At 47.2% G+C, this 11,344-nt stretch overlaps 1 protein-coding gene across 5 annotated transcripts in view; it reads right to left on the bottom strand.

Moving 5' to 3' along the window:
• LOC123511854 (protein tincar-like) overlaps positions 1-8,055 on the bottom strand; it is a 310,085-nt gene extending 302,030 nt beyond the window's left edge. For all 5 annotated transcript variants that reach the window (XR_006676963.1, XM_045267904.1, XM_045267905.1 and 2 more), the window contains exon 1: positions 6,794-8,055. Coding sequence is in view for 4 of the 5 variants with exons in the window: in XM_045267904.1 (XP_045123839.1) it covers positions 6,794-6,874 (81 nt within the window). In the remaining variant the exon portion in view is untranslated. The remainder of the gene's footprint in view (positions 1-6,793) is intronic.
• Positions 8,056-11,344: the final 3,289 nt, after the last annotated feature.

Genomic DNA, 11,344 nt, shown 5'->3' with positions numbered 1-11,344 from the left:
CTCCTTCTCCTGCTCCTTCTTCTGTTCCTCCTCCTAATCTTCCTCTTGCTTCTCCTCTTCCTCCTCCTCTTCCTCTTCCTCCTCATCTTCCTCTTGCTTCTCCTCCTCCTCCTCCTTCTGTTCTTGCTCTTCTTATTCCTGCTCCTGCTGTTCCTACTCTTCTTCCTCTTGTTCTTCCTCTTGCTGCTGTTCCTTCTCCTCCTCCTCCTTCTCCTGTTCCTAATCTTCCTCTTGCCCTCCCTCCTCCTCCTCCTACCGTTCTTGCTCTTACTTTTACTCTTGCTCCTGATCCTGCTTCTCCTCCTGCTCTTCCTCTTCCTCTTGTTCCTACTGCTTCCGCTGCTGCTGCTCCTATTTCTCCTCCTCCTCCTCCTCCTCCTCCTCCTCCTCCTCCTCCTCCTCCTCCTCCTCCTCCTCCTCCTCCTCCTCCTTCCTCCTCCTCCTCCTCCTCCTCCTCCTCCTCCTCCTCCTCCTCCTCCTCCTCCTCCTCCTCCTCCTCCTCCTCCTCCTCCTCCTCCTCCTCCTCCTCCTCCTCCTCCTCCTCCTCCTCCTCCTCCTCCTCCTCCTCCTCCTCCTCCTCCTCCTACTGCTCCTTCTTCTTCTTCTTGCTGTTCTTCTTCTTCTTCTTCTTCTTCTTCTTCTTCTTCTTCTTCTTCTTCTTCTTCTTCTTTCTTCTTCTTCTTCTTCTTCTTCTTCTTCTTCTTCTTCTTCTTCTTCTTCTTCTTCTTCTTCTTCTTCTTCTTCTTCTTCTTCTTCTTCTTCTTCTTCTTCTTCTTCTTCTTCTTCTTCTTCTTCTTCTTCTTCTTCTTCTTCTTCTTCTTCTTCTTCTTCTTCTTCTTCTTCTTCTTCTTCTTCTTCTTCTTCTTCTTCTTCTTCTTCTTCTTCTTCTTCTTCTTCTTCTTCTTCTTCTTCTTCTTCTTCTTCTTCTTCTTCTTCTTCTTCTTCTTCTTCTTCTTCTTCTTCTTCTTCTTCTTCTTCTTCTTCTCCTCCTCCTCCTCCTCCTCCTCCTCCTCCTCCTCCTCCTCCTCCTCCTCCTCCTCCTCCTCCTCTTCTTCTTTCTTCTTCTTCTTCTTCCTCCTCCTCCTCCTCTGCTGCTGCTGCTACTACTACTACTACTACTACTGCTACTAGTACTATTGTTGCTGCTACTACTACTACTACTACTATTACACTACTGTTATTGCTGCTGCTGCTGCTGCTGCTGCTGCTGCTGCTGCTGCTGCTACTACTACTACTACTACTACTACTACTACTACTACTACTACTACTACTACTGTCGCAACTACTACTTACTACTACTTTCAGTTCTTTTAAAGTCCCTCAGGTTTTCGCAAATTAATTTTTTTTCTTCTACTCTTGAAACTTTGACATTATTTTTTTTTTCATAAATTAATTGGATCTTTTACATCGTGTCAAACTTTCCTTATTAAAAAAATGGTTAATTATATTTTTTTCTGAACTGACTTTTGGATTTCATTCTCTTTGTAAGTTAACACACACGAAAAAACCGTACGAACATGAAACATACGTTTGCAAAATGGAAAAAAGAAAGAAAAAAATGAAAAAAAGACTCCTATATGAAGTTTGTAATTAAGTTTTCCTGGCGCAACGCTTCTCTCTCTCTCTCTCTCTCTCTCTCTCTCTCTCTCTCTCTCTCTCTCTCTCTCTCTCTCTCTCTCTCTCTCTCTCTCTCTCTCTCTCTCTCTCTCTCTCTGGCAACAGCCTGCCTTTCTTTCCCTGCTACCTCTCACCATCCCCTTCATTATCATCTTCTCCCTCTCACCATCTTTTCATCTCCCTTTCCATTTTCTCCTCTCCCTTATTCCTTCTCTTCCTTCGCTATCACCTTTATCATCTTTAACGTCCATCACTTCCTTATATTTAATTCCTGTCGCGTCCTTTCCTTCAATACATAGGGACAATACTTGAGTGAGAGACAGTCGAGGGGAAGTTAAAGCGAGGATGTGAACGATGGAAGAAGGAAAACACACAACAAGGAAACAGTACGTGGTGTGTTTCAGTCCTCCAGAAGATAAACAACTTTTCAATAATCAGAACTTTCTTACTATTGTTTTCACTAATATTGTATAGCTTAGATGATGTCACAGAGTAGATTTATTATTCTATCTATAGTGCTCGAGATGCTGAGACAGGATAAATGTAGCAGTATACGAGTTAAGAATACATCGGTGAGTGAGTGAGCCATTCGTCCACTAATATATGTATTCTAGTTTGCTGAGAAGAAAAAAACAAACAAAACAGTATTAATAGGGTGGGCCTTTTTATTTAACTATTTCGGTTGCCCTTGGTCAGTTTTCCCTTTTTATATAAACAAATAGTAGTAGTAGTAGTAGTAGTAGTAGTAGTAGTAGTAGTAGTAGTAGTAGTAGTAGTAGTAGTAGTAGTAGTAGTAGTAGTAGTAGTAGTAGTAGTAGTAGTAGTAGTAGTAGTAGTAGTAGTAGCAGTAGCAGCAGCAATAGCAGTAGAAAAGAACAAATTATAGTAGTGCTACTTAACCATTTAATAGAAGTAGCAGTTATAACGATTATATTCAAAGCCCAAATAAAAACGATTGAACAGTCTTGTTATACGAAACAATGAACACCACCAGAAGAAATGTATGTCATCTTTTTTAAACATCTACAAGAATGAATGAGGGATTAAAATGAATAGATTTTGCAATTTCTACCCAGTTTAAAGAAGATAGACGGCAATGGAACAAGTAAAACTGCCTCAGACCTTTCGCTAACGAAGAAAGATGTACCAAATAGCAGTCAAATTGTTAAAGAACACACTATACACTATATAATTTGTATAAAATAGCTAGTTAAAGGAGTTGAGTTTATAGCATCAAGTCGCAGAAAAGAGTTGGATTACTCTGAAGGATTCCAGGTTGATGCGTAAGGGTTTTCATTTTCTATTATCTAAGCCTCACTCATCTATTTGCTGCTTTGTGGATAAAAAAAATAGTTAAAAAATGTTCATTCATGTTACTACGAACATGTTGAGGTCACTGAGATGTAAAGATGAAGGCATTTTATGTGGAACTAATCCTTACTTATTGATTTCCTCTTTTGCTGCGTGGGTGAGTACAGTTTGGGAATGTTTATGACGAACATTAAAAGACAAAAGGATGTAAAGGCGAAGGAATTTTCTACTAATTGCATCCTCATATACATATTTACCTATTACTTTTTTAATAAATGCGACTTAAAAGTCTCGTTTAGATGTCAAAACACTTTACAGTAAACCATTGGAAGCTTTTGTTGTTCCGTGGGTAAATGCAACTCAAAGTGATTGTCCCAGAAGAATACGCTTCCTATATCCATTCTTATGTCATATTGCTCTTCGGGTAAATCAAACTTAAAGGTTCTCGTTCAGTTTCCAAAGTGTTGTGTAAATGAGGGAGAACACGTGAGAGGCATTAGTGTGTGATCTTGATCTTGATACTACAGGCGACTCGGGATCACTCCTGAGCCGGGCCTTTGGATCGGCAGCTCCTGTAGACGACAAAAGAAAGGCACACAGAAAAAAAGGAAAAAAAAAAGAAGAAAGAGGAAACAGGGTCCTTTGCTCTAACCGTCTGTACATTTGGCACGCCACATTCTCTCCAGAAACTCCTTCACCGCCTCAATCATCCTTTCATTCGTTTCTCTACTCAGTCCCAGCAGCACCACCATCCACTCCCTCCCCGTCTTTTCCACTCTTTCGTTCCTATTATGCCCTAACTCAGTCAACACCACTTGCATCATTTCATACCTGTCTCTGGCATACTTCACACACTCCAGCATCACATGCTCCACCGTCTCGTCCTCTCCCGAGTCACACATCTGGCACACTTTGCTGCGGGACTCAGACCACCTGTAACTCCTTGCATTCACATCCATACACTGTGCCCTAGCTCTGAAGAGAAGATCACCACCCAGGCTTCCATCGTACCACCTCTCATACATCGGGGCCTCTTTCACCTTGTACCATTCCAGAGTAGTCTTTCGTTCCATCCCATTCCTCCATTCATTCAGTCCCATACTCTTCACATCTCTGTCTATCTCACTCTTCCACTTCCTCGCATCCCATTCTGTTCCCACTCTGCCTCCTCTTGTCACGACCCATTCCAGCTCATTCTGATTCACCCCAGCCATTCTCACTGCCCACCCAACCTGTAGACCATTCCTCTCTGTCATTCTCATACACCTTTTCCTCCATTTGCTTCCACTTTCACTCCACAGATACACCTTCCTTGCTATTCTTGCATCATCCATTCTCTCAAGCCTAATCTTGTACCTAAGTGTCGCTTTTATAAGTCTTTCCCTAAAAGAGCTCCATCCCATATCCCCTCTTAAGGCTTCTACTGCCGTGTACCTCGGTGCATTCAGTGCCAGCCTAGCTACTCTACACTGCCCCACTTCTAACTTGTCAATTTCACTCTCGTTCCATGCAATCACATCCATACCATACATTATACTGGGGACAGCCACACTCTTCCACACTTCTCTCAGCACGTCATACTTACTTGCTCTCATCCTTGCCGCGCTTCCTAAACGACCCACCCACTGGTTCACCAAGCTTATTTTTTCATTCTTTGACTTTTCACACCCATTCGGACTCATCCACATCCCTAAGTACTTGTATTCTTGTGCCTGCTTCAACTCATTCTCTCCCAACCTCCATGCTGCATTACATTCATCCTCCGACCTATTCACAATCATCACCTTACTCTTCTCACTACTAAACCTAACTCCAAAATCTCTTCCATACCCATCAACCACATCCAGCAGACTTTGCAGCTCCTCTGCTGACTCACTCATAACCACTACGTCATCTGCATAAAGAAGCACACCTATCTTATCATTCCCCACACTCACTCCTGCATTCATCCTTCTCATTCTGGCTGCTAACTCCTCTGTGTACAGGCTGAAAAGGGTTGGTGACAAAATACATCCTTGCCTAACTCCTCTCTCACTCCTCACCCAGTCTGTTTCTATATCTCCTAAACTGTACTTAGCTCTGGTATCAACATACATGCTACGCACTATGTTGACTATCTTGGCACTCAACCCAATCTTTTCTAGGACTCTACCTAGCATTTCTCTATTCACCCTATCATAAGCTTTCTCTATATCCAGGAAACCCAAATACAATTTACCTCCATCCCTCTTTTTTTCTCAATCATTTCATTCACCACAAACATGTTATCCTCAGCTCTCCTGTCCGCACGGAAACCATTCTGCTCCTCACCTAATACTCCAGCTCTTTCAATCCACTTACACAATCTGGCATTCAACACCGCACTGAACACTTTGCCTACTGTATTGACTAACGCGATCGGCCTGTAATTTTTCAACTCATTCTTACTCTTGTGTCCGCCCTTATGCAGCAGAGTCACCCTGCACTCATTCCACATTCTTGGCACTCTCCTCCTCCCACACCTGGTTAAAAAGCTCAGTCATCCTGTCAATCACAACATCACCTCCATTCTTATACTGCTCATATGGTATTTCATCCGGCCCTGCTGCCTTCCCATTCTTCTGCCTTTTCACACACTTCTCCACCTCCTCCCTGCTGATCCTTTCATCCAGTTCATCTGCATTTATTCTCTCCAGTGTCACACATCCTTCTCTCGCACCAAACACCTCACCTACACCACCCACTTCTTCCCAGAACTGTCTGATTGCCTCTCTCATTCCTTCCCTCTCTGTTACAACTTCACCATTCACCTTCAAACTCTCCACTCCAACACTGTCTGCCATATTCTCACCTCTCAAGAACTTGTACCATTCACGGCCACCTTCCATGCCTTTCTCTCTTAAAGATTCAATCACGAGTCTTGATCCAACACCGCGTCCCGTCACAGACGGACAATATATCGCCTGTTTCCTGAGCTTCCTCTTAACTCGGTGTCGATAATAAATGGCCGGAAGAAAAAGGTGGCCGTTTTCCTGCTGACAAGACCCAACGCGACCCTCGTGAGTGAAAAGAAAGGTCTTTTTCAACACATTTTAGGTTGCCCCGTGAAGACTCGAGCTGCTGCCACTGTCCACTGCCGTCATTAACGAAATCCCTCATTTGATCTTTGATTCTTGGCACTTCTTGATTACTCATGACGAATGAATGAAGCAAGAAGTGGTATTCGATCTGAAAATGGTGAGGATGTCCAGTGACCCACTCACACACACGCACATGTATGCTCGCGCGCGCACACACACACACACACACACGCACACACACACACACACACACACACACACACACACACACACACACACACACACACACACACACACACACACACACACAGATACTTCATGGAAAAACTCCTGTGCCGTGACATCTCCCTGCGTCTGTCTCGTGAAAAGCAGAAATAGCAGGTTCAGTAATTCCAGTCCAAAGTTAGCTTAATTTTCCAGGCGAACCCGTGACGCGTTTCAGCCTAATCACCGGCGGGGAGCGAAATGGCATCGGCCGTGAGACACTTGACAGAACACTAACTGGCGCCTGCTTCCTCCTGCCTGAACAAACTGGAAAACAGATAAATAGCGATAAAAGACTCGTTAGCAGATAAGTGGTTCACAAAGTTAAGCCATGAGAGGCTGCAGTTCAGAGTGCTTAGGGTGAAATAGAAGGCGCTTTGTGTTTGCCTCTTGGTTGATCACAGGCGGCCAGGCACGAGGAGGACCCAGGGAGGCCGCCAGGTGGCCAAGACGCGGGTCAGTCTGTGGCGAGAGGCAGTGTTCCTGGAAGAAAGGTGAAGCTCATATCTGCAGGACACGATGGAGGGAACACGTGACCCTACCTTCCTCCGTGCGTCCTGGCTGCCGTGGGCGTCCTGCTTCTGCTTCTGCTGCTGCTGCTGCCGCTGAGGCGAAGACGGCATGGTGTCGGTGGTATTGGAGGTGGTGGCGACTGTAGGTGGGTAGGCGTGGGTGCGGGCGTGGGAGCGGGCGTGGATAAGTTATTACTCTTTCCTGGCGGGCACTTGACAGTCAGGGCGGCGGGGGACGGGGGGTGGCGGGTGTTGGAGGGCCATGGTGAGGGTCGTGAGGGCCTCGATAGGAGGGGGGTGGGGTGGTGGAGGCGAGTACTAAAGAAAGCCTGCTGTATGGTGACGGTGGTGCCGCTGTCCCCTGTGCTCGCTGTCTCTTGCTCCTGGTTCTTCAACTACTATCACTTTAATGTCACCAGGAGGGCCACCACCATCTGCTGCCGACACCGCGGCTGCCACTCTGCTGGTGCTCCTCGGCGCTGCTCCTACCAAGCTGTCCACGCCTCCTCCTGCAGTGTGTGGTGGCACTCACACAAGAACTATTGATCATGTATTGTGGTGACCAGATGGTGACACTGGCGGGTGAGAATGCACGGCGTCCGCTGTCCCCTCACCACACTACCTATACAGTACACCCGCACCACACCCGCGACACCGCCTCGCAACACACACTACACCTTTACTCGGGAGCCGTCACACCCACACACCGTCTACCTTCCCTCCCCCACTCACGCACACCTCAAGTCAAGAATATCCACGGCCGGAAATGTACAGCGGCTGTTATTTATGGTCATCAAAGTGCGACCGTGCGTTGGTGACCAGCATCAAGCAGCGAGTCCTCGGCGCGGCGGGACACCACTGCCACTGGCGAGTTTGACACCACTGCTTCAGTTTACAACTGCTGCTGCTGCTGCTGCTGCTGCTGCCTCCTGCCCGGCAGATCAATGGCACCAGTTACCATGTGGGGGAGGGGGCACTCCACCTCACTGTCACGGCCCACGCACAAGGTCAGTACTCAGCGCAAGGTCAACACCCACACGGCGGGTAGGAGGGGCGGGGCTGGGCAGGCCGCGGGGCACACAGCGTGGCGCGGGTGTGCACTGGTCATATGAAAAAATCACTACCAATCTGACCTCTCATGGCACTGTGACCTGACCCGGTACCGGCAACAGGCAACTGGTGACCTGAGGCATGGGAAGATGTCACGCTACACGGGATCGATACGCGGCCGCGGCAGAGGGCGGGGGTGCGTGAGGCGTGAGGAAGCGTCCGCTGCTCACTAACACTGCTGAGGGGAGACTGAGGCGGCAAGCGTCGAGGGGAGGCGATGAGGGGGAATGGGCGGTGGTAGCTGTGCTCCCCCACCCCGATGGACTCCCTCCGGCGGGACACCCCGCCCCCGGGCCGCTCGCTTGTCTGTGAGCGCCGCGCTGCCAGGCAGCACCAGCCGCGGCCGCCATGCCGCCTTTCCCTGGCCGCTGACAGTACACTGCACTTTGCTGCGGTATTCGTGGGCACGCGAGGATAAGGCACAGGCCAGGGCATACCTCCACGACCAAAGAGAAGGAAATGTGTGGCCATGGAGTGCCACGCCCATTCAAGCCGGGATGGGCGGCTGGAGGGTGCCAGATGATCAAGGCTGGTGCCGAGGCGGCTAGGAGGGCAGGCAGCTGCAGGCCGAGGGAAGGGAGGTAGGCCCCTCTGAGGTTACCAGGGACGTTCACGTGTGGGCATTACACTGTCCTCGCCTCGGGACCATCGCCTCCCCCTTCTTCAGGGACGCCGGGCCACACCGCCACACACGTCTGATGCGCGTGCTGCCGTGGCGGTCTTAAAATATGCACGCGTTCCTCGAAATCCTTTGCACGCTACCTCTCGTATGCAGGCACGCAAAAAAGCGCATAACTGTGCATGAAGTAAGAAAATACACACACACACACACACACACACACACACACACACACACACACACACACACACACTCAGAGAAGTTCTGAGACAAGTGTGACGTCTTCGCTACCTCAGGAGCGCCTCGCGGTGACGTCTCCCAGTGTCTGGCAGAGGTATAATTACCTTCAACTGAAGGCATGCAGTACAAAAATAAAATAAAGAAACACATGAAGCAAAAGATGCGGATGAAAAGGCGGTTCGTCATGCTTCCTCATTCCACGTGGACTGAGTGGCGGAAATTAATTAGTGGCATTTAACACCAACAAGCACACGCCGCCAGCAATCCCTTCCCTTTCGGCGGTGACAGGACAGCGCGTCGCCTCGAGCCAGGCCACGGCGGCACCACAAACGAGGCAATTTTCCATAATATGTTGGTAGTAAAGGCATCCGTATAAAACTGCAGTGAGTGCCCAACTCGAGAACCCTTGTCTTGGCGGCGGGTCTGGATACTGGCTTCACTAACTGACTTGTTCATATTTTGTATCCCTGATGGCTGAGCAAAGAGGAGCAGAAAAAAACAGGAGAACATTAAGAAAAAAATAGTAGAAAATCGAATATTTGAAATGACAAGGGTAAGGAGGTTGCAGTGGCAACAGTGGAGAGAGGTGCGGGATGCAGGAATCATGATAGTGGCGTGGGATCATGTTATATCGTGTTAGCTGTTGGTGGTGAACGGGGAGTGATGCATTGAGAGCCGCGACGCAATGGTTACAGTAGCGACGAGGGCGCGGATATCAGTGCTTCCCTGAGAGGCTTTGTGTGACGCAAGATTGGCCGTGTTACGCTTTGTACCTGACACGCAAATAACATTAATCGTGGGTATACTGAATGGAGGAATTATTCATAGTTTAAAGTGACAAATGTAGCAGTGGTGTTAGTAGTGGAGTGGTGACCATAGTTTTTATTATGCAGGAGGGAAACCAGCCAAGAAAAAAAAAAAAAAAAAAAAAAAAAAGCCCACTTGAGTGCTGGTTCCCTTAATGTCTTGAAACCTCCCTCTTAAAAGAAGTCAAGTCGTAGGAAGACGGAAATACAGAAACAGGCAGGGAGTTCCAGAGTTTATCAGAGAAAGGTATGAATGATTCAGAGTACTAGTTAACTCTTGCGTTAGTGTTGGACAGAATAGGGGTGAGAGGAAGAAGAAAGCCTTGTGCAGCGAGGCCGCAGGGGTGGAGATGGTGGTAGTAGTAGTAGTAGTAGTAGTAGTAGTAGTAGTAGTAGTAGTAGTAGTAGTAGTAGTAGTAGTAAAAACGCTTGGATTCCATTACTGATAGCGGCAAGTACCTGTAATGATGATGACGCAAGCGCTGACATGGCGTGGCTACAGTGACAGACGCTGACTTATGTAACAGTAAGTGTCGGCAGTGTCGGCAGCACAATAAAGAAAATAAATGCATCACACTATAATCTAAATGATGATGTGTGAGTATTGTGCAGAGATAACTGTAGAAACATTTCGTACTAGTATTAGTATTAGTAATAACATTAATATCAATATCATTTTTATTATTATTATTATTATTATTATTATTATTATTATTATTATTATTATTATTAATAGTAGTAGTAGTAGTAGTAGTAGTAATGGCGGTGACGATAGTGGTGTAGAGCACATGGTGGTGTTTAGTGAGGTGTTATAGAGATCACCACAAGACGGTAGACACATTTCACAGAAAAATAGTAGCAGTGACGAGAGCGCTGTAGTGTAAGAGTACATAGTTGTGTCTACTGAAGTGTTGAAGGGACAGCGACACAAGACATTCGTGCAGTACTTCCAAGAGGCTTTATGTGTACTCACCTAGCTTAGTGGTAGCGTGGTCCTATAGGCTGCCGCTGCTCCTCTGTCAACACGCGCCGAGCTGTGCAGGGAGAGGAAAGAGTCCATTAAAGTAACCAAGGAAGCTGTCAGCGCGGCGCGGGGTGAGCAGCCAGGGAGGGGAAACAAACAGACAGACAGACTGACAGATACACACACACACACACACACACACACACACACACACCGCGTAGTGTAGTGGTTAGCACGCTCGACTCACAATCGAGAGGCCCGGGCTCGAGTTCCGGTAAGTGGCGAGGCAAATGGGCAAGCCTCTTAATGTGTGGCCCCTGTTCACCTAGCAGTAAATAGGTACGGGATGTAACTCGAGGGGTTGTGGCCTTGCTTTCCCGGTGTGTGGAGTGTGTTGTGGTCTCAGTCCTACCCGAAGATCGGTCTATGAGCTCTGAGCTCGCTCCGTAATGGAGAAGACTGGCTGGGTGACCAGCAGACGACCGAGGTAAATTACACACACGGTAGTAGTAGTAGTAGTAGTAGTGGTGGTGGTGGTGGTGGTTGTATCGGTGGTGGTAGTTTAATGATTACAAATGAAAAACAAAACAATTAACAACATGAATTCGTAAATGTACAAAAAACACCAAAACAAGAAAAAAAAAAAAACAATAATCCAGGCATTAATAATGATGAAAATATTAACAAGAACACCCGTCACATCACATAAACATTACAATTACAAACAATATGGAAACACGCTCTTTGAAAAACACACCCATTTACTCACACCTACATGGACCCACAAGAGCCACACCCACACACAGACAGTAACAGCTTCGTCCCCCATGGCCAGGCAGACA

This window comes from Portunus trituberculatus, chromosome 32, assembly GCF_017591435.1.
Source record: "Portunus trituberculatus isolate SZX2019 chromosome 32, ASM1759143v1, whole genome shotgun sequence".
In the NCBI taxonomy this organism is placed as follows: domain Eukaryota; kingdom Metazoa; phylum Arthropoda; class Malacostraca; order Decapoda; family Portunidae; genus Portunus; species Portunus trituberculatus.
The sequence above is the reverse complement of the archived record's forward strand: the minus strand, read 5'-3'. Positions and strand labels throughout refer to the sequence as shown.